The sequence below is a fragment of the Cupressus sempervirens genome, chromosome 6 (genome assembly GCF_028749045.1).
Source record: "Cupressus sempervirens isolate cs-2001-9-10 chromosome 6, ASM2874904v1, whole genome shotgun sequence".
NCBI lineage: Eukaryota > Viridiplantae > Streptophyta > Pinopsida > Cupressales > Cupressaceae > Cupressus > Cupressus sempervirens.
Window position 1 is genome coordinate 363,730,972 of NC_143123.1, and position 24,058 is coordinate 363,755,029.

Below are 24,058 nucleotides of genomic sequence, written 5' to 3' on the forward strand. Positions count from 1 at the left end.
TTACAATAATCCCGAAGGGTGTATAAATACTTTTCGAAGAACCTTCCCGAAGGGGTCCGTCGGCTACATAATAAGAACCTTTCCGAAGGGACCTGTCGGCTACATACAAGAACCTTCCCGAAGGGGTCTGTCGGCTGATACACAATTTCTACCGACGACAGATTTAGTACCCTAAAATATGATGATGTGATCAGTGCTATTTTGAGTGAGGAAACTCGTAGGAAATCCTCAGGTGGCTCTACACCAGGAAGTGCTTTGAATGCACAAAGCAGAGGTAGAACGACTGAGAGAGGAAGTAATTTCGGAAATCGTGGGAAATCAAGAGGAAAGTCAGAGGGGAGGAGGTCTCAATTGAGAGGACCAAATGCCTGCTGGTACTGTGGGAAACCAGGGCATAAAAAGAAAGATTGTTGGACTTGAAAGAAAAATGAAGGAGATAAACCAGATCGAGACAAGGAGGTAAATGTGGTAAGTAGCAAATCCGAAGAGGATGTTTTGCTTATGTCTTTAGAAAGTGTTGATGATTCATGGCTTTTAGATTCTGGTGCTTCATTTCATGCTACACCTCATAGAGGTTATTTCATTGATTATGTCCAAGCGGATTTTGGGCTTGTTTATTTGGGGGATAATGAACCCTGTCAGATTGTTGGAAAGAGAAAAGTTAAGATTAAGTTGTACAATGAGAATAATTGGCTACTACATGAGGTAAGATATGTTGCAAGGCTGAGTAGGAATTTAATTTCAGCAGGGCAACTCAGTGATGAGGTTTGTGTAGTTACTTTTAATGATAAAAATTGGAAGGTTTCAAAAGGTTCCCTTGTAGTAGCAAAAGGTGTGAAAGTAGGCACCTTATATCTTTGTACAGGTCATATTGTTCCTTCTACTTTAATTGTTTCAGAGAAAAATGAATGTTTAGGAATAGTTGCTGCAGTTGAGTAGGGAGAACAAATAGCTATTGTAGATTCTGATACAATGCTGTGGCACAACAAACTTGGGCACGAGTGAGAAAGGTATGAAAGTACTTCATTCAAAGAATGTTTTACCAGGTTTGAAATGTGTTAATATAGATTTTTGTGAAAGTTGCGTGTATGGAAAACAAAAGAGAGTGAGTTTTGTGAAGATTGGGAAGAAAAATAAAGGGGAGAAATTAGAGCTTGTGCATATAGATGTATGGGGACCGACTTAGGTATCTTCCCTTAGTGGCTCTCATTATTATGTTACATTCATTGATGATGCAACTAGAAAAGTGTGAGTTTATTTTCTTGGACAAAAATTTGATGTATTTCAAACTTTTAAGAAATGGAAATGCTTGGTTGAAAATGAGATTGGTAAGAAATTAAAATGTCTCAGATTTGATAATGGTGGTGAGTATTGCAGTCATGAATTTGAAGATTATTGCTCCAATAATGGTATTCATAGACAAAAAACTGTTCCAAAGACTCCACAAGAAAATGGAGTGGCTGAACGCATGAATAGGACTATAATGGAGCATGCAAGGAGCATGAGGTTGCATGCTGGGTTGCCCTTACCAGTGTTATGGGACTCGAACTCGCCTCTGACTCGGAAAGTCAAAATCCGACTCGGACTCGGACTCGGACTCGGCAAGGACTCGAAAAATCATACAAGTATAATAACGAACTTTTGAAGGAAAAAAATGAATAACATAATATAAAGTTGAAGATTTAAGATTTAAGATTCAATCCTTAATAGATTCTTGACATGCCACATCATTTTCAGAATTCATATACATTGTAAAAAACATCTTCCGGAAATCTCTATCTTTTTAAATTTTAAAAAAAAAAAAATTTAAATTTTTGGGCTTTGGACTCACCCAGGACTCGCAGAGTCCTTGGACTCGGCGAGTCCATGTGGACTCTGCCAGGACTCGGCCGAGTCCGAGTCCAGAGGCAGATTGCCTCGGAAACATGGACTCTGCCTCGGACTCGCAGAGTCCTGGCATGACTCGGCGAGTCCCATAACACTGGCCCTTACACATGTGGGCGGAGGCTGTCAATATTGCTGTACATTTGATTAATAGAGGTCCCTTTACTCCTTTGGGCTGTGGTATTCTAGAGGAAGCATAGACTGTTAAGAAGGTGAGTTATTCTTTTCTCAAAACCTTCGGTTGTGAAGCATTTGCTCACATAGATTCTGAAAATAGAACCAAGCTAGAAGCTAAGTCAAAGAAATGTGTATTTGTTGGATATGACATTAATGAATTTGCTTATAGGCTTTGGGATTTTGAAAATCGTAAAATTGTAAGAAGCAGGGATGTCATTCAATGAAAAAGTGTTGTACAAAAATCTGTTGCAGCAACATGAGAAGAAAGAAGATGATTATGTAATGCTGGATGATACTCCAAAAGATGATGTTCCAGCCATTTTTATCATGATGTGCAACAACCGCAACAACAAATACCACACAGCCCAGTGAATGATAGACGGTCAACAAGGCTAATTGGACCTCCCGAAAGATTCTCTCCCTCTTTTAATTCTATTTTACTTATTGATGCTGGTGAACCTGAATGTTATGATGAAGTTGTGCAGGTGGATACTAAGATCCAGTGGGAGTTTGCAATGAAAGACAAAATGGACTCTTTGCTGAAAAATAAGACATGGAATTTATGCAAGTTGCCTGTAGGTAAAAGGGCTTTACAAAATAAGTGGGTTTACAGGTTAAAAGAAGAGCATGGAGAAAATAAAAGATTTAAAGCCAAGTTAGTTGTAAAAGGATTTGCACAGAAAAAAAACATTGATTTTGATGAGATATTTTCTTCTGTTGTTAACATGACTTTTATCTGTATTGTTTTAAGTATTGTGGCTACTGAAGATTTGCATTTAGAGCAGCGTGATGTCAAAACAACCTTCCTTCATGGTGATTTGGATGAAGAGATATATATGGCTCAGCCATAGGGATTTGTGGTCAAAAGTAAGAGGAACTTAGTGTGCAAATCGAAAAAAATTTTATATGGCTTGAAGCAAGCACCTCGGCAATGGTATCCGAGATTTGACAGTTTTATGCATGAACATGAATATAGTAGGTGTCATTCAGATCATTGTGTTTATTTTAAGAGGTTGGATGATGACCTACATTATTTTATGTTTATATGTTGATGATATGCTTGTAGCTGGGTCTTACATGGATCGCATTAAGGGGTTGAAATGCCAGTTAGCACATACATTTGATATGAAGGATTTGGGGGCGGCAAAACAAATCCTTGGTATGGAGATTTGCAGAGATAGGAAGAACAAGAAATTGACGCTGTTCAGATTGATTATGTTAAGAAGGTGTTGCAACGTTTCTCTATGGAGAATGCTAAAGCTGTTAGCACACCTTTACCTAGTCATTTGAAGTTGACTAAGGAGATGTGTCCCAAGACACAAGAAGAGGAGGATAAGATGTCCAAGGTACCCTATGCTTCAACTGTAGGAAGTTTGATGTGTGCTATGGTATGTACAAGGCCAAATATTGCACATGCATTGCGAGTCGTTAGTAGGTATATGAGTCATCCAAGAATTGAGCATTGGAATGCAGTTAAATGGATTCTCAGATATTTGAGAGGAACATCCAATAAGTGTTCACACTTCGGGGGCTCTACTATTGATTTACAGGGCTATGTTGATTCAGATTTTGCAGGAGATATTGATACCAGGCGGAGTACTACAGGTTATGTATTTATTGTTGGTGGGGCAGCCATGAGCTGGGTTTCTAAGTTACAAAAGGTTAATGCTTTATCCACTACAGAGGCAGAGTATGTTGCTGCTATAGAGGCAGCCAAGGAGATGATATGGCTCAGTTCTTCTTGGAAGAATTGGGACACCTTCAGAAGGATAATTATTTGTTTATAGATAGTCAGAGTGCCATTCATCTTGCGAAGAATTCAACTCTGCATTCAAAGACCAAACACATATAGTTGCGGTATCATTTCATTCGGTCAGTTTTAGATGATGGACAGTTAAAGCTGGACAAGATACATACAAATGACAATCTAGTAGATATGTTTACAAAGGTAGTAACAAGGGAGAAGCTGAACTCCTCTTAAGCTTTGGTTGGTCTTCTAGATTGACCATGAATAAAAGAAAAACAGAGTCTAGGGTGGTTTGATCCACTGGGAGCCCTATGTGGTAGCGATATTGCTACAGGATCAGTCCCCAAGTGGGAGATTGTTAGTTTGGGCCGACATGTAATTATTAATTATAACCCTAAAGCGGTAAAAATATTTGTATAAAAGGGCTTAGGGTTAGGGATTGTTTCATTGTGGTGATGCGAAAATTGGTTCTTGTGGTGGTATTGAGTTGTAAGGGATTACAGATTGTAATTAGGTTGTAATCACTGGATCATAATGATATCGGACTTGCTGTTTAGTGGATGTAGCTCAGGGGTTGGGTGAACCACGTTAAATTTTGGTGTCTTGTATTCTTTTATGTGTGATCTATTATTTTTTGATATTGTTTTGATTTGCATGTAATTGTTATTTTTATCCGTGGTTTAATGCTAACATTAAACTTCTCAATAATCCGACTCTTTTTCTACCAAGGCCTTAACCTTTTGAAATATTACAAAATCCTCTGTTTTTTGTCTAAGAAAGTACACCCACATTTTACAACTGAAATCATCAACAAAAAGCAAGAAATATCCGCAACCAGTAACATAAGGTGTATGCATTGGCCCATGAGTATCAACATGAACCAACCTAAAGTATCGTAGAGGCTCACCATGAGTTACCATTCGTAAATGGTGTCCCATGTTGCTTCCGAGCCTGACAAGCTCGACAAATAACATGATATTGAGTTTGGGTTTCAGATAAACCAACTAGGCTCCACAAACAACATGATATTGAGTTTGGGTCTCAGGTAAACCAGCTACAAATCCCTCCCAAGCCAACTAAGAGAGATAGTGCACATTTAAGTGCCCATACCGTTGATGCCAAAGACTGGTGATGGAAGAACTTCTTGCTGCCATGGCTAACTTCAAAGAATCACCAATATCCACAAGTCGATAAAGACGATGACCCTCAATGCCAACACTTACAGTAGTGCAAGTCTAAATATCAATAATTGAACACTTGTGTGAGCTGAGTACATCTAATTGAGGAGATTTCCGCATGATCTGATTGATTGAGAGAAGATTTACTTCCATGTTAGGACCACTGTACACATTGAGGAATATGAGATTCTTCCTACTAAAATGTACCTGAACAATGCCCTTACCAACAATTGTGTATTCTTCTCCTCCTGTAAAAACAACTAAGTCGGTAAACGAAGAGAAGTCTGTGACCAATCACTTAAATGAGTAAAGTGATGCAAAGCACTTGAGTTAATAGACTAGGCAAAAGACTTCACATAATCTGTAGATCTTTTTTCCATAACGGCATAAAAGGTAGATTCTTTCTGCTTAGTGTGCTTGGCTACATGCGCTTTCTACTGAGACCTTCCTTGCTTCTTCTATTCGAAAGCCAACCGTTGATAGCAATCCTTCTTCAATACCCTTTGTGATGCGAAGGATGACCTTTCCCTTCGTTTCTTGAATGAGAGTGTGTTGCAAAAGCTTGTTTTGTAGAAGGTGAGGAAGGACTAGTACCAAACGGTTGTTTCCAACGATCTTGATGCAGAAGCTTGATACAAAGTTCTAAAAACTTAAGATCAACATTCGTGGAAGATATGTTGAAAGTTTCAACAAAATGTTCATAAGACCTTGGAAGACTCTTCAAGGTAATAACCACCATGTCTTTTCCTCCATCTTTTAACCAATTGTCTCCAATTGATCATGAACGTCCTTAATCTATATTAGATGCTTTTGTAAGGACAATATCTCATCCATCATGATCGAGAAAACCTATTTCTTTAAAAAGAACACACGACTTTTATTAGAGCTTTCATGACAGATTTTCGAGAGGGAAATTGTGGAACCTAATCATTTGTAACAGAAAGTTTAACTAGCATGACAACTTCATGATTGTGCTCATAAAACTTTGCCTGATCTGAATCCGCTGTAGCTGGATGCCGAGGGGTGCCCAAGCTGATCTTACCAAGGCAACGATATTAAAAAATGGTCATCATCTGCTGCTTCCAAGTGTTGTAGTTTCTACCATTGAAACGTTGACTGCCTTCCAACACGATGTTGGTTAATGAAACCATCTTCACATTTTTCGAGACACAAAACCAAGCTATTAAAAAGATGCATATTGCACAAAATTCTGTGTACAAATTTCAATGCATTGAGCGAGTACACATTTCAAATTTGTTGGCACAAAAATCAAGAGATATATTTCGAGACAAAATCATCTCAAGGCCTAGAAAAATTTGACGAAGACTCAGAAGAGATGCCAAAAACCCAAAAAGAATCTGAAATTAGAATGAAATTCCGATGACATGGAAAATGAGGCAAAAAAAATGAGATACCTAGGAAATTTAGACGACCTAGAAGAGATCTTGAAAAACCTAGTTTGAATCTGCAATTAGTTTTTCAAAATGAAAAATAATTTGAGAGTTTCGCAAGAAACCCTAGTCATTTACAAGAAAAATAAATTGCAAAGATCTGAAAAAATAGTGGCGACACAAAGCTGGCTACACTTCAGTGACAAAGGATTTTAAAAAGCCCTAGACGTTGTAGAAATCAACCATGCAGGGTCAGAAATGGGGCCAAAAGGCGATGCAAGCAAGAAGAGCCGTCGTTTTGCAGAAATGGTTGTCGAGTTAAAACCATGGCAGCAAAGGAAAAACATGGGAGGTCTGCAAGAGGACCAATAATGGTCGCAGTGAAATGGAGGTCAACACTAGAAAAATTGACCTCAAAATGCATAGATTTGAAGCCACAAGTTGCAGGAAAAAGAATGCACGGATTTTAAGGAAAAAACATCCAGCAAGGCGTCTTTGTAGCAAACAGCCACTAAAAAATTGATGCAAAACATAGACGTGATTCACAAAACCCCTAGACAAATTTGCTCTGCAAAAAAACTGCCCTCGAAAAAATACAGAAACCTTCCTCACAAGCCAATTTCAAAAATCTGATTTTTTTTCAAAAAATATAAAAATTTCATTGCGAATTTTTATATGAATTTTTTTTTCAAAAAAAATACTTTGGCTCTGATACCATATTACTCAAAGTAATTGGGAAATTATTTGATATATTAACAATGAGCAAAGACGCTTAATAAATAAGTTTACAATATTTACAAAATAAGCAAGTTTCTAAAAAGAAACTGCAGATAAGATCAGAGATGATCTTATCACATAAAATTACAGTAAAGTACATTATTGAGCATTAAATAAATAATAAAACATTATTTTAATAGTCTGTACAATGAAAAAGTTTATTTCCAATAATGCTTCTTCATGAGTAATGTCATGCTTCGGTCATTGAAAGCATTTCCTGTTTCTATTTCTGAGTTAGGGCAGTATCCATACGTCTAGTGTAATTAGGTTTGATGGAGGACTGAATTTGGACTATATATTTCTGCAAATAGATTTAAAAAAAATTAATGGTATAAAATGTTCTATACTGTGGAGAAGTTGTTGATAGTTAAACTTTCAGCATCAATTGGTATAAAATGTTCTATACTCTGGAAAAGTCGTTGATAGTTAAATTTTCAGCATCAATTATAATATTGCATATGAATTTTACGTTTATGTTTGTGTTTGGTATTTTAAACGAGGCAGGTAAAGTAGTCATGTTACAACCTGTACTTGGGTAGAATTGGTTATCATATTTATAGCATATGTATTATGTACAATTAGTTCAAGAGTTAGCCTGACACGTTGCTTGCAAATTTAAGAAATTCTTTATTATATATTTCATAGTTATATATTTCATAGTGTAATATTTTCTCAATAAAGGAAGTTCATGTTGGTGTTATATTTTTCTGTATATTAAATATATATTGAATCATAAGGGTTTGAGAACTTTTATTGGGTCATCTTTTAGTCCTGATTTTAGTGTTTGTTTAAGAAAAGATAAATTATTGGTCTGCAGCAGGTCTTCTAATCTCATTATTTCCGATGACAGGCTGTATTTGCTGCATATGCTAATCGCAGTATGCATTTCACAGAGCTTCCTGGTGAAACGCCAAGCAGGTAATTGTTTTTCATTATTCCTGTTTGATTTGTTAGGGGACAGTGAAACAACATCAATGATTTGTTTCAAGCATATTATGATATCTTTGAGTGATTGAAATGCATTCTCTTTTAAGTATTTATTGCAATCATTTGCAAAGTTCTTTTGTTGACTTGAAATTTTAAGAACATTCAAGTTTTGTTTAATATTTTCTGTTTTCTTTTGGGTTGGAGACTAAAATGCCTGGTGCAGATCAGAAAATATTATGAGGATACAAAGAGATATAGTGTTTACTTTGGAATCTAGAAGTGGACATTTTTTAAAAACAGAACAGTTTTGCTGAAATTGAAATTAAGAATCCTGTTCATGGCCAATATTATGTATTATCCCATTATTATTCATAAATATTTATTAACATGCTTGTTAAGGTCATAAAAAAACTTGTGTAATTATATGTTTTAGGCGCTGAAACCTTTTACTGATTTTGTTATGTTGGGTTCAACAGCGAGCAACAAGACGTGCGACAGATATTGTAATGTCCTCTTCTTAGTTAGTAACAATTAATCAGGTTTGGTTTATCACTAGGTCCTCGTAGACTAATAGGATGGATAGAATATCCTTGGATTGGAGGTATCAATTTTTGCCTTGAAATATTTTGAGTTATCAAGCTTAAACAATTTAAGCCTAAGAAATATTCTCTCAAAAAGGGTGTTCTTATAATATGAGTGTAGTGAGAGAAAGAGATGCTTAGAGAGAGAATGAGGTGCTATGAGTTTGCGCCTTTCTTGGAGAGAGAAGAGGAGCTATGAGTTGGGTGCCCTTCGAGGAGGAAGAAAACATGACTGAAAAAAGAAAAGAAGTCACTTAAGTTGGGGGCTACTACACTTAGGTTGGAAATAAAAAAAAATAGAATCAAATCAGATTTGAGTAAGAAAATGTAATTAGGGCACGTGGTTTTGGAATTTGATAAGAAGGCAACTTGGAGATCATTTTGATTATGTTAAGTTGATTATTTTCTCTCTTTGATCATTTTATTCTGCGGTAGCTAGTGGAGACAGAAACCTTCACAGGTTGTCACACCTGCAGTTGTTAAAGATCTACCAAGGTTGTGTGAGGAAATCCTATGTCAAGGGTTTCATTTGACCAGTGAAGAAGTCATTTTCTTGAGCATTTTTCTGGTTATTTCTGTGTGAGCAGCCTGTTTGTCTAGCCACACCTTTCTTGTCTTCATTTTGCAGTTGAAGCAGCTCTACTACTTCTGTTTAGTTTTGGTCTACAACAACTTCTACTTTATCAGTGGTTTGGAAAGGTTTCATCCTTTTTGGCGATCAAACAACAAAATCAGATTTAGGCCAGTCCGTACAGCTCTTTGAAATTAGTTGGATTGGTCAGTATAGAGATATATGTGAGGCAGTGAATTCTGTTATTGTCAAAGTGTAATTTGTATTTGTTAGGGTGTTGAAATTCCAACATCATGAATTTTTTCTGATGAATATTTGGTTCTTTTTTATGCAGTGAACTTCATTTCTTTGTCAAGCAACGACAGGCAGACTTTGCTTGGCTAGCTGGAGCAGGCATATACTATGGTATTCTGAATCTTGGTGCACCACAAAGGTGGGGAACTCATTTTGTTTCTCAACTATATATTATTTTTCATCATAAGTATGATGATTTTTTATCGTAGTATCTCTTGTTTTTTATTTGCTTGTGGTTTTTGGGTTTCTTTTTTGAAACACAACATATTATTACCGTTATTCTGCCTTGAATATGTGAAGCAATGAATTCAAGCTGAACTCAATATATGCTTTATGTTTGAGATGAAAATGATTTGACATTAAAATGATTTTATCATGTTTAAATAAATCATAAATGAGTAGCTAATCAATTGAATACTTTGGATTACAATGACCATTTCTTTTCTTATAGGGCATTTTATGGCATTTGAGGTTTTCATTTGAGTTCTGCTTCCCTTATGTCTTTGCTACATTAATTTTTCCGTAGCAGTTCAAGCAATGGAGATGACAACTTTGTGGAAAAGAAGGCCCTTGTAGAGTATTCAAAATTAGAAAATGATCGAGAAGGAATAAAACCACACTCACTTGCACTTTCAGAGTTCCATTTCTTGTTGCTTTTTGAAAACAAAGTTAAGGTGAGCCTCAGCCACATTCCTTTTAATGTATATATCACTTGAACTACAATAGTTTGCATATTCCATGCTAATCATGTAAGTTAGGTGAGTTAGAAGGCTTTCTTTTATAATTGAGTTAATGACAGTTATGGTGTAATTCAGCAAAGACTGAATATTTTGATGCGAATGGACATCATTATTCAGTTTCTTGCTTATGGAACTTCATCCTCAGTAATTCTGATTGTCCTTCGTTTCTTCCTTTGAGGCAGGTTGTCAATAGAGTGAGCCAAAAAGTGATAGAAGAGCTGCAGTTTGACCGAGAATTTGATTCAAGTTCTAGGGAAATTCTTGGACTTTGCAGTGATGTTACAGCTGGTGTATTTTATGCTTATGATGAAAACTCTATTTTTGAGGTTTGTATTGGATTATTAATTTCATCTTTTGGATCCCAATTTTGTGTACTTGGCAAGTCCAAAATTTTCAACTTGACAAATACTCTGAGAAAATTCAATGAAAACTCGTCAACTTAGAAAGAACTTAAAATTAAAATCCCTTTAATAAACATATTTATTTTGTTAACTTAAATTACAAAATGTAATAAATTAAAAATTGACATCTTGAAAGAGAAAATGCATGGTTTTATAGAAAAAACAGCATGTGAAAAACACATTTTAACCAGCATTTTACATGCATTGACAGTTTTACCCATGGCTTTTTGTGTCTATAAAAACACAAGAGTTAAACTTGTGAGTACTCAACCCAACAAAAAATAAGAGAGTAATTGGCAACTTGGGTAGTACGCAGAGTTTGCAAACTATGGTACAGAGGATCGGGGATTCATTTTATTTCTTGTGCCCTTGTGGGAACAAATTTTGCTAAATGATATAAATATTTAGATTAAATTATAACCAAATGATTGGGGAGAATATAAGAGGCTTCAACAGGAGGCCGGCAGCACCTCAGCAGGTGTCCCACACCTCTGGACCCTACCGCAACCACTTGGTGAACTCGGTGTCATTAGTTTTCATTTTTACATATCAAGGAAGCTCCTTAGCTGTCATATCCTTGGACCTCTTTTTACCTCAATTGATCTCAAGAGCTTATCCGCTACAACTGCTGAGTACCTTCATCTCAGGTTTATCACGACTTGTTACAATTGAGTGTGGCATGAGAAACAAGTAACAATATTGTGTCAGATTTTTTTTTTAACATAATCTGAAAAGATTCTGATTGGAAGAATTACATTGATTGGTAATCAGAATTACATTGATTGGTATAATTATTATGTACCAAGACTTCTTTCTAAGATTTGATCTCATGAATTTGCTACATAAGCTTTAGCAATTACCTTCTCTGTAATAATGGTAACAATTAGTTCATTGCTTCCATTTGGAATTTTATTTCTTCTTGTTTTTAAATAAAACATTAAAAGCTCTGTTCATTTTGAAAAAATGCAGATATCTGTACATGATGAAGGCCAAGATATGTGGCAAGTTTATTTAGACATGAAGGAATATGCTGCTGCTTTAGAACACTGCAGAAACACATTTCAAAGAGATCAAGTATACTCAGTTCAGGTTGTAAAATCACTTTTCAGGCTTTAATTAATTTCAGAGAATCTATTTGTCCATTGCGATGGTGTCTTTATGAAATGGAATGCATCAAACTTTTTAATAAATGGTTTTGCTTTTAAGTAGGTTTACATGAAAATCATTGAATTTTGATTGCAAAATCTTTTGCTCATTGATCTGCCTCATGAAGTAAGTTTATTATTTATGAATCAAAATAAATCACAGATTGTATAATGTGGTAGCATTTCCTCTGCAGGCTGAGGCTGCCTTCTCTACTAAGGATTTCATGAGAGCAGCTTTCTTTTATGCAAAGGTGACTTTCTCATATTCCTCATTTATAGATTTTACAGCTTGAGCAGGTGACTGATACCTACTTAGTACTGACGAAACTGTTAGTTATGAATGTTTTTTCAGAAAGATGCAGTATATGATAAAATCCAAATTTTCAATGGAGTGATGGTTAATAGGAAATCTTGTTTATATAAAAGTTTGCTGAAAACTTTGTACTACTTAATTGTTCATCTTCAAACTAAGCGATGCACTGTCAGATGTTTGACAATATTCTGTCTGATCATCTAGGTGGGCAATCCTTTCTTTATTGGGTTTATGATTTCATCCATGTACTTGTTCTGCCTCATAGTTACTTAACCAACCACACTTCATGCATTTTTGTGGAGTTGGGTTGCTTGTTGCATTCTTGCCATTTCTTAGTAAATGGCATACATGATAATTAAGGAACTTAATTATGAAATTTTTTTGAAGGTGGAACGAACAAAATATATAGTCTCAACCCTTATAATTGCATGCATAGATCACAGATTTGGACCCTTAGAGAGTACTTGGCAAGCCCAAAATTTTCAACACGGGAAAAATTTAGCAAATAATTGGCAATTTAGAAAGTATTAAACATTTAAAATCTCTTAAAAACATTTTTTTTGTAAAATTCAATTACCAAATGTATTAATTTGAAACTTGACACCATGAAAGAGAGTATGCATGGTGTCATAGAAAAAACAAAATCTGAAAAATGCATTTTACTTGCATCAACATTTTTACCCATGATATTTTGTGCCTGTAAAATCATGAGGATTGAACTTGCAAAAACTTGCCCAACAAAACTAGTAGAGTACTCCAAAAGCTGGAGAGTGAACTTGTTAAAGACTGAATGAACAAAGAATACGAAAAGAATTTTATTTTGGCCCAACCCCAGTGGGTTCCCTTTATGAGGCGAGCTTGAGGTGAGACTAGTCCCTTTGGCTATGGGATAACCAACACTTCCTCCAAGTGTCTGTGGTGGGGTAATGATGAGCTGCACAGTCGAGCCCAAGACCAAGGGGATCTACCCACGACCTCAGACCAACTCGCAATGGGGCCATAGGGTTTGGGGTAATTGGCACAAAGGATGAAGTGAGATTCAAACTGAGGTTGATGCATCGCACTAGGATCACAAGCGTAACACTACGCCTCACAACACGCCTTCACACCAACTCGGCTACTTCCGTGCCCTTAAATACGAAATGAATATTGCATTAACAATGAACTCTTAAATAGAGTTTACAAATGCTAATAATATCAGGAACAAAAGAGCATGGTGTTCTAAATAAAGACAATATCTAAATAAAGAATTGAGTAAGAAATTTTTTTTACAAAGCCTATGTGACCATTAACTAAAACTAACTAAATATAGCAAGAGACTAAAAATATGCAAAATATTCTAATACCCTCCGTTAACGTTCGTTCTATCAACTACTTGATAAAAGACAACACAAGTTTTATAGTCCAGAAAAAAATGAAGAAGTTGGTCCCCTTCTTTTGAATGATGTGCAACAAGCAAGTAGAGCCTGTCATAAAATCTTCCAATAACCCTACCAAAATTGACAAAACTGGTGACCAGAAATCTTATAGAATTATCCAACCTAATGTTGGACAATCAAAATGTCCTTTTCTAGAAACAAAGATACACTGAGAACAACTGTGGAGCCCTCCAAACTATTGTAGATGAGCATAATGCCCCAAACCTGACTGCAAAATTCTATGATTTGAAGAGTACAAAAGCATTGCTTTTTGGAGAAAAATGGTAAAAACCTTAAAATAACGTCCCACACGAACTTTCATGTTGTCTTATTGGAGGTTGCTCTTATGGTGTTCCACTTCAATTTTTTTTGAAAGCATTTTCCAGAGGAGCTGACTGAAATACTGCAGTATTTGATTTCTTTACATACTATTTGCTGTCGATAGGTCGTTCAACAGGGCAGTGCTTTCAACAGTTGGTGTTATAGATTTGGCTTGGGTCCTTGGAACAATACTCAATTTCAGTTCGGTTCTACATAGTGATCTTGGGGGAGCATTGGAATTGCTTGAGTACAAGCAATTTTGGGAAGGGTGGATTTTAATGTCCCCTTTTCAAGCACGCACTGTATGATGATGTCTTTAGCATATTATAACACAGTCCCTATAGGGTAACTAAGACTTCCAAGGGATCTTGATGATATTTGGCTTAAGCAGTTTCAGTTGCCGACTATATGGCTATATGTGTACTTATGGTGCAGTGGTATGTCAATGGTAAATTGCTTAATATTAATAGGATCATTTATTTATCATTGATATAATTTATTATTCATTGATAAAGCCTTTTCTAAAGTTCAAGTTAATTATCTAACTTTACTTATGCATATATTATAGTTTGTGAGAAATATTTAATTAAATGGTCTTGTTTATTCTATAATACATGGGAAGATAAGATAATATTATTAATGTCCACGAACAACCAACACGGTTTATGGGACTGAGCATACAAATAGAAGGGCCGGCCAAAGCAGAGGCACCAAATGGTGACTGAGAAGAAACAAAGCAAGAGATAAACAAGAAGAAAGACAAGTTAAGGACTAAAGGTCCTTCCTTGCCACAAAGAAATCAGTAATAGAGAGGAACATCTGTGGACAATCCATAGCCTTCAGATGTCGTGAAGAACTGCTATAGGATTGTTGTTGCCTGGAGCAACTGGTACAATGTCTGACTAATCTGGAATGAGAAGTAGTGGAAGGCCTTTTCAAACCCATGGAGGAGACAAGGGAGAGAAAAAGGTGGTAATGAGCTGATCAGAAGTATGTCCCTGAGGAAAGGACTGCAGGGTATTCTCTCGAAGATAGTGGCCTCTTGAAGATAAAGTGCAAGACACCGCTGATCAATATAGCTGAAGAACATCAAGAGAGAAGAACAATCTTTGAAAAGGTAATAAAATCTCCCTTTGATCTCATAGTAAAGAGGACAACGAAATATGAAAGTGAATCTCAGTCTCAACCTCCATTAGAGTACATAACTAACATAACCGATCAGCCTGATCCATATGGTGGTCAGCCTGAGCCTTGAGGCGATGAGAACCAACTCTAAATGAGCCTAAAGAGAACCGTAAGGCATGATTCCAGCGCTGATCAAGATAAGCAGGGCGAACAACAATACCATCCTGAATATCTAAAAAATGCTCAACATAGAAGGCCATCTTAGGTCGCAGACCACCCGGGGGATGACACCAAGTAGTGGTAATGTATTGTCTATAAATATCTTGTTTGACATGCTCATTCAACTCCTGATGTGAGGGGAGAAGATGAGCAGGAGCATCCAACGAAAGCTGATAAGGAGGAAGACGATCAATCTCAATCTCGATCAAACCCAACAAAGAGTTGGCCTGAGCGTACTAGCATCAAGACCTAGCAGAAGTGTCGGATCTCATAATCTCCACTGAAGAATAGTATGCCAATTGAGAGTATCTATGCTGGTCAACACATGTCTCCATAAAACCTCGAAGCCGATGAAGAAACCAAATCAAGTCAAAAATGACAAGTTTGAGAGGATGAGCACCAAACTCAGCCAAGACAATGCTGTGAGGGGTGAGTCTGTGACACCTAATGATATGTCGCAACAATAGCGTTTGAACCTGCTCAATAGAAGCCCAATCAGAAACAATAAGAGAAGGTCCCCAAACCAGAGAACCATAGAGAACTGTTGGACGAACCAAGGAGTCGAAAAGGGACAACTTGGACGAAATATCCTGAAAATGATGCCTGAAGCATTGTCTCTCCAACAAAGCTAGGGAACCCATACCCTTACTGACTCTGGACTGAATAGTAGGTCTCAAACTGAAACGTGGTCCCAAGAACTTCCCACGAAGATACATATAAGAGGGAGTAATCTCAACCTCCTGCCCCTAAAAGAAGAAATGAAGATGAGAGGTCTTTAAACAATTAAAGACCATAACCCGTGTCTTAGACAAGTTGACCACAAGCTGCCGCTGAGCACAAAAAGAAGCCAGACCATCAAGGAGTTTTTGTAAGCTGTCAGGAGAAGAAGCCAAGAGAACTACATCATCAACAAAGAGGAGAATACAGATCAAAACTTGATGCAAATAACACCCATCTCCCGGTTGAGAGGATTTCATAAGGAAATCCTCCAACTCATCAATATACAAACCAAACAGTGTAGGAGAAAGAGGACAACCCTGCTTCACTCGAATGGTGCTCTGAATCGGATTAGAAAAGTCCTCCGGAGTCCTGAGCCTACCAGTTACCTTCTCAAAGCCTCATAATAACAGTCTGTAACATATCTGAGATCCCAATCTCTTGAAGTTGCTGAAATAAAGCCAACCTAGGAACGGAATCGAAAGCCTTATGGAAGTCCACAAAACAACAATAGACCTTCTGAGACCACTGTCTAGCCTCTTCAATGATAGCCCGTAGTGTAAAAACATGATCCATCGTCTAGTTTGCCCAAAAACCAGCCTGTCCTATAGCCCTACAACCCTGTCTATCAAGCTCACTAGATAACATGGTGTTTAGAGCAGTGGCATAAAGTTTGGCAAAAGTATGACCTATCATAATAGTTTTGTAATTACTCGGATCAGAAGCAGGCTCAGACTTGTGAATAGGGTAAACCACATGTCTAGACTAGGAATTAGGGAACCTAGTGCAGACCACTCTATTAAAGAGTGTAGGAAGGTAAGATCCAAGAATTGAAGCACCAAGTTTGAAAAGTTCTGTCTGGAAACCCCCTTCATCTACTACTCTGCTGCATCTCAAAGATCTGATGGCCTCCATAATACTAGAATAGGTGAACAAGTGGCAGTGAGGAGGTGGAGTGGAGTGGAGAGGAGGTTGCCTAGGAATGTCGTAAAGCGTAGTGATATGGGAGGTCAGAGAGTGATAGTTGAGAGTGGAGGACGAGGGGGAACGAGGGAAAAGGGTACACCAGAAGATCTGGAGATTCTGAATAAGCATGGAGCAAAGGGTTCTGCACTGAATGGAGGCAAAGGAACGTTTCTTACGACGAAGAAAACAGAGGTACAAAAGGCGCAGATGGGTAAAGGCAGGAGACTGAGCCTCAAAGGCGACATGAACAGAGCGATGGAAAGCTTTGCACTCAGCATCAAACCATTTATTCATAGGATAGGTATTCCGACAATTAGCTTTGAGAGAGAGGGGAACGATGGGGAATAGAAAGGAGAGCAGAATCCCATATGGTAGAGGCAAGCGAATCAAACATGTCCGAAGCAGCAAGTGACTCATTAAAGCTTGCGGGTGACAGAAGTCTCCTAAGGTGATACTTAAAAAGCTCACCATCACTCTCAAGGTAATGAAAGCGAGTAGGAAGGGAGATGGTACCAGCCAGGCAGAGAAAAGGCGGAGATGGATGGGGTGAAACGCAAATAGAAATGCTAAGAAGAGCATGATCAGCCAAGGGGAGACGCAAAATGGTGAAACTGGGAATGGAAGAAATGAAAGAATGAGAGGAAATGACATAGTCAACAACACTCGCACCACCACAATGCGGCCAACAGGTAAAGAGGTCCGATCCAGGAAGGAAGGATAAACCGTTCAGAATCAACAACCCAGAAGACTCACAGAGCTGGAGGAGGTGGTGACCATAAACAGAGAACAGCCCAAGAACATCCTCTAAGGTGCGTTGTAGGCCCATAGTAGTCGGATCTAACTCAGAAGTGCAGTTCGAATCAGAGCCACGATCATGTAAAGGGATCTGACGATCCTTGGTTCGAGCATTGAAGTCTCCAAGAATACTCTCTTGAAGGTCAAAATAGGGATCTCCATTATCCGAGTCATGAATGGCATAGGGAGAGGAGGTCGGAGGAAAATAACAAACAGCAATAAAAATATCTCTTTGTCGATATTTTCGCCACCAATCCAGACCCACATAAATCTAGCATAGGCATCAGAGTGAACAACATAAGCAACACTAAAGATATCATCTCGAACCAAACAAGCAACACCTCCAGACCCACGGACCCCACCAGAAGTCCGAACCTCATCCCTGCACATTGATAGCCATTGATAACCATGATAACCTGGAAGAGGGCGCCTAGGGCTCTCATGAGTCTCAGTAATGGCCAAAATATCTGAGGACCCCACCACATCCTGAAAAAGATCGGGTAATGACGATAAAGAGCCATTACTATTCCAGCAGTTGACAAGAAGAGAAGAAGGTCTCCTCTTGTCAGATTGCTGTTGGGACCATCACACCGATTTGGAGGTTCGCCTCTCTACCCAACCAACAGGAGGAGAATCACGAACCACCGCTCTAAGATTCCTAATAACAACTCATTTTCCAGCACGCCTAGCCTCTGCCACAATACCTCAAGCCTATTTGAGTTCTGTAACCTGTGCCTTAGTAAGATCTTCGTCTAGATAAATTTTAGAGGGGAGAGAGAATAACTTTCTTTTCGCTCTAAGGGCACGAAGCCTATCTAGAAAAGAGAAGAATCTGATAAAAAGGATGCCCCCCGCACCAAACCAGCATCTATCCAAGGTAATGTCCGAAATGCCAAGTTGATCAGAGAGAGGAATGTCCAGCAGCAGCGGGGTCGGAAGTGGGAACATAATTGAAAGTTAGTGGGAACATAAGGAAAATCATGTCACATGGCATGAAATTATTAAAGGGAAAACAATTGTGATAAAATAAGGGCTGAAAAAGTAATCACGAGTAAACAGAGGCGAAAAAGCAAAATCCCGAAATTATAAGAAATGTCAGAAAAGTGATTTTGTTTGTCCCAGACTGAAGATGAGTGGAAAAACCCTAAGAAAGTGTTTTATAAGAGATTGAAGTGCTCGCGTTCAGCATGCTTGGATATTGGATGGAATTGGAAAATTTGTGAAGATTATTCTCTCAGGGCTTGGAGGACGAAGTCCTTGTGTGCTAACAATCTTCTTGCTGTTGAAAGATACACTTAGGAGGACTTGTGGAGCTGAAGTTAAATCAGATTGTTTGTGAAACATGTTATTTGCATTTGAATGAGATTGCTAGCTACTTGGAGGTTTGATTTTTAGCTTCAGAAGTAAGGAATCTAAAGGTCGTGCTATTTGTGTGCAATATACAAGCTGAAGGAAACAACTAAATGCTGTATTTAGCATGACTGGGTTAAATGTGACTAATTGGGAGTGCTGTACTGTTTGGGAAGCCATCTGGATACTGCTGTACTTGTTTGGAGAGGGTTGTAAGTTTGTAACACTCAGAAAAACATTTCCAGCAAGGTGCCTAAGTCTGCAGTCACCTAGAATGGTGTTATACAGGGCCGCATTATGTTTATAAAATCTGAGATCAGTTTTGAGGTTGCCATATAGAGCTGCAAACAGCTAGGTAGAGATGCTAAGGGGCCTGTACTTGCTGCTGTTGTGCTTAATGGACAATATCATCAAAGAATAGAGACCAGGTACACACATGGCACTGTACTGATGGTCTTCTATGTTATTTTATATCCGATTTGTAATTGTTGATGTTTTGAATAAATCTGAAACGTTTTTGGAATCTGAAATAAGTCTTAGTTATGCTTATTTCATTAATTTGTTAGCTCTAGCTTTGTTATGCATCGGTCTATATTGGAAATGAAAATCTGATATCCTTAGCAACTGATTGGAGGATTGTGAATCTTTCGAGTTTCTGGCCCTTTAGGTTGGTGAAAGATTCAACAATATTGTTTAATTGAGAGATGGCTTCATCCTGGGGTCATTACTGAGCCCTAATTTGAAGAATTTGATTGATTGTTGGTTGAAATTCAGAGAGGATCAGCAGCAGATGAGAATAAGTGGCCAGCAGTAGAGGGCATGGTAACAGAGGCTATATCATTTGTGGTCTTCAGAATCTGCAGAGTGATTTGGGTTTGTAGGCATCATTGTCTGTAGGTATTAGGAGATGTCTGCAGATCAGGTCAGAGATAGCTCCTTATTTCTACATCTGCAGGCTCTGTTCACTAGATGTACAACTTCCAGGGCAGCCAGAAATTATTATCAGACCTGCATTAGGAAACTGGGAAAGTTTTCTGTTCAGTCTGAACTAGGTAATTGCATCAGATTCGTCATTATGGTCCAGGGCAAAATTCTGTTTTGAGTTGCAGGCTAATTGCATGCACTATATTGCTGTTGCTGACAGTATGAGCTGTACGGCCTGGTAAGGTTATGTTAACTTCAGATCTTCATTTGCTAACCTATAATTGTTACTGTTCTTTCAGGATTGTTCTGAATTGCTTAGTCATTGATAAGGTTGGCTTATCAACGAGGAGAGATAAGTTGTACACCAAATGTTTGATGTAATGTTCATATCTGTACTGCTCATAATCAGCATATTAGCTTTCATGACAAGTGTATGACAAAATTTCAATTATCTGTCAGTGTTGATTTGCACTAGTATAATTAATCTGGATTTGGGAGGTTCAAAAAGGTTTTTCTTTGCATCATTGGCATATAGTTAGTTTCTTAGTATTCATTACCCAGCATTATAACACCATTTGCAATCATCAAAACAAGACAAACACACTGAGACAAAGAGCAGTAAGTTCAGACTTGTACGTAAAGTGTTTGACAATATTCGTTGAGATTCAAATTTCCACCAGGAATAGCAGTGGATATTACAGTGGTGAAGTTAGAACCAGTTGGGGTTCTTCTGATTGAAGAGGAGTGCCCCCACCACCCCTCCCGACACCCCGAGTTTCCCTAGAGGAGGTATGTTATGTATATAATGTTGGCAGTACAGGTTTGGTGGCTTAACTGTTTGTCTTGGGAGTTGCATTCTACTATGGGAGTAGTTACGCTTCCAGAGTGGGTACATGGGACTAATTGGTCAGTGCTATCATCATTTGCAATTTCTTTGTTGTTTTGATACTCATAATTTTATCTGGTTTGTTACCTGAGTGGAATTGATTGAATTAATCATATACATTGGTTGATTAGTTCCTAAGTCATACAGCTGGTCATATTTCTTCTTAATTCTTTCAAATTCAGCGATTGCCCACAGTTAAGAGTCTGGATGTCTGCTGAAGTTGTTTGATTGTCAGAGGCATGAGTGCCCGATAGAAAAATCTTCTGGTTTTTATTTTCTATCTTACAATCATTGCCATTTGTTCTTACTCCTGTTTGCAATCAGAAGGGTTCCTGATTGAAACTATCAACATTACTGATGTGCTTCTTTCATATTGGTTGCAGCATACTTTCTTAGCCTGCTTCATAATAAGGTAGATGGCCTTGACAACTTGGTTTTGGCCCTATTCATTAAGTTAGATTGTGTTTTTTAATGGGAATATTTAATTTTTGTTACATTTATGAATTTTTGGCTTTTAGATTTTTTTCTGAACTTATTTAATTTATGAAGTTTAATTGTCTATTGAATTTATATTTTATATTAAGATCCGACTTTAATTTTTAATTTATATATGATAGAAATAATAAAACTTATATATTTATATTACCAAAATAAGAACTGTCAAAAATAAAATTTGTTTTATTCAAACTTAGTCACATTTAAATTTTTTTGGAATAGATGATGAAGCTCTTTGCAATCTTTTTCATTGATTCAGTCATCAACACAATTCATGTGAGTTGGATCAATTCTAAGCATTTTTACAATAGTTCATGCATTATTTTTCCAGCCTCTAAATAAAACTGCAACTATTCAATATGAGAATACTGAATCTAACTAGAATAAGATCCTTTGATATTTTAGGATTTTGGGGAGTTGTATAATCATGCCTTAATTCATGAGCTCGTAAAGTATCTTGATAAGCTTAAATTAATAAAAAAATTTCAGGAGTAGAGTCTACAAACCAAATGAACTCTCAAAGATGAATGATTATAAATTTGCTTGAAATGCTGATGGTGATGAAACATGTTACCATCAATTTCTCAAGTATCCTGGTGAACTTTGTGGCCACTTTCTTGGTCTCATAGATTCATTTTGAACTTACTAGACGTGTATGACTCAAGTGCTACAGCTGTTTGGTGTTTTTTATATACATATTTGGTAAAAATTACAATGAAAAGTTTGTAAATTAATTGCAATTTATTTCCTAATTTTTATTAGACTTTTCAATATTGTTTTGTTTGGTAAATACTCACACAGTGAGACAATTAGCAATCTTAGGCTAGCAGTAGGCAGCTTCATTCAGTGTGTATATGATCTTTCAAAGTCTTTTGATATTTGTGTCCAGCCTTATCTAGGGTTTACTCTTCATTTTCAAATCCATCGTAACATGTGCTGCCTAGCTAATAGACAGGAACCTGGGTTATCATCATGACATGTCTCCATAGATTTCAAGAACAAATTAATATTCTAATCCATTTGTGATGCTTGTATTAAGTTTGTTAGTACTTAAGAATAGTGCTTTCAGAAGAGAAAGTGGAGAGTGGATCATATTTGTAATGGTGTCTAACAATGTTTTAATTTATTTGTTTCATAGGGAAAACGAAGATAGACATCTATACTAGATTTGGTGTGCGATATCCTTGTGAAAGACTCAATATATTTTCACTTATGATGTTGGCTGTTGATGCTGTGCTCTAATTTTTATATGCTTATATTTGTTACCATCTGATGCCTCCTCATTTTTTGAGTATTAGTTTTTAGCAATGAAACCTGCAATAACCGACGATTATGTCTTGCAGACATATTATATCGTGTCATTTGAGGAAGTTGCGTTAAAATTCGTTGCTGCAGGTGAACAGGTAACAATATTTGCATTTTTTCACTTTTTCTTTCTCTGTAAATAATTCTGGGAATAAAATGTTTGCACAACTTTAATTAAGTGAATGTAAAAAGGAGTGGAATAAACTTCTGGGCATTTTGCATATATTTATGTTCATTATGCTTTTTGCTATTTTCTACAAGTATAATCTAATTGTATATATTTTCTTCAGCTTATCAAAGATGAAGAATTATTTCTTTCTTTTACACTTATTGTTGGTGACCCTTCACCAAGTGTCACCACGCTTCCCTTTATATATAATATAGTAATTATATTATTATATAATATAATAAGTCTATTATATAATATAATATAATATTATAATAATATAATATCAATTATATTATCACACAAATAATTATATCACAATAATAATGTCATCAATATAATTATATTATTGTGATAATATAATTATTTTGTAACAACCATTTATGTTATCTATATTGGCTTTAAAGAATCTGACCATAGCTACAATAGCATCAAAATGCCCCCTTAGATAGGGAGGAATCTTTGATAACTTATAGTTCGTCCTAATCATATCTTCAACATTGCCTCTTAGCTGGAGGGAATCAATTTTAGGTTATGCCATAATGAATAATTAATGTAATTAGTTAGTCAATGCTCAAGTAATACAAAGCATTATTTGAGACATCATTGTGAATATGATATAAAAGCCTCTTGAAGCTAACTTCAACACTCCCTCTTAGCTAAGGAGACATCTATATTATCAAGGTTTATCATAAATATCACAATGAGTTTTAGATATGTTCATATGACATATCCATATGTAATATTTATCATTATTGATTTATAAAGTTTTACCTTTAGGGCATTTCCTTGAATGCCATCATATGTTGTATTAACTATAAAGGGTTTTAAGATACCTTTCATTATGTCCTTGGATACCATCATATGCGCTATCCTCCATAATGGGCTCAATATATTTACCTTTAGGGCACAACTTGGATATCACTATATGCGCTATCCACCTTAAAGGATTTAACATATTTACCTTCAATGCACAACTTGGATCCCCATATGTGATATTTACCTTGAGGGCACAACTTGGATATTGCCGTATGTACTATCCACCTTAAAGTTTTTAAGATATTTACCTTGAGGGCACAACTTAGATATCGCCATATGCACTATCCACTTCAAAGGGTTTTAAGATATCTACCATTATGTCCTTGCACACCACTATATGTGTTATCCTCCATAATGGATTTATGATATCTACCATCATGACATATCCTTGGGTACCACCACATGTGCTACCCACCATAATGAATT

General features: G+C 36.8%; 1 protein-coding gene across 5 annotated transcripts in view; it reads left to right on the plus strand.

Moving 5' to 3' along the window:
• LOC149552590 (zinc ion binding protein) overlaps nucleotides 1-24,058 on the plus strand; it is a 284,033-nt gene that overhangs the window by 66,161 nt on the left and 193,814 nt on the right. For 3 of the 5 annotated variants that reach the window (XM_089788184.1, XM_089788187.1, XM_089788185.1), the window contains exons 7-13: nucleotides 8,005-8,072; nucleotides 9,568-9,666; nucleotides 10,054-10,201; nucleotides 10,450-10,593; nucleotides 11,638-11,757; nucleotides 12,008-12,064; nucleotides 22,686-22,745. In XM_089788184.1, the coding sequence (XP_089644310.1) occupies nucleotides 8,005-8,072; nucleotides 9,568-9,666; nucleotides 10,054-10,201; nucleotides 10,450-10,593; nucleotides 11,638-11,757; nucleotides 12,008-12,064; nucleotides 22,686-22,745 (696 nt within the window). The remainder of the gene's footprint in view (nucleotides 1-8,004; nucleotides 8,073-9,567; nucleotides 9,667-10,053; nucleotides 10,202-10,449; nucleotides 10,594-11,637; nucleotides 11,758-12,007; nucleotides 12,065-22,685; nucleotides 22,746-24,058) is intronic. The other 2 variants (XM_089788186.1, XM_089788188.1) reach the window with 1 other exon arrangement.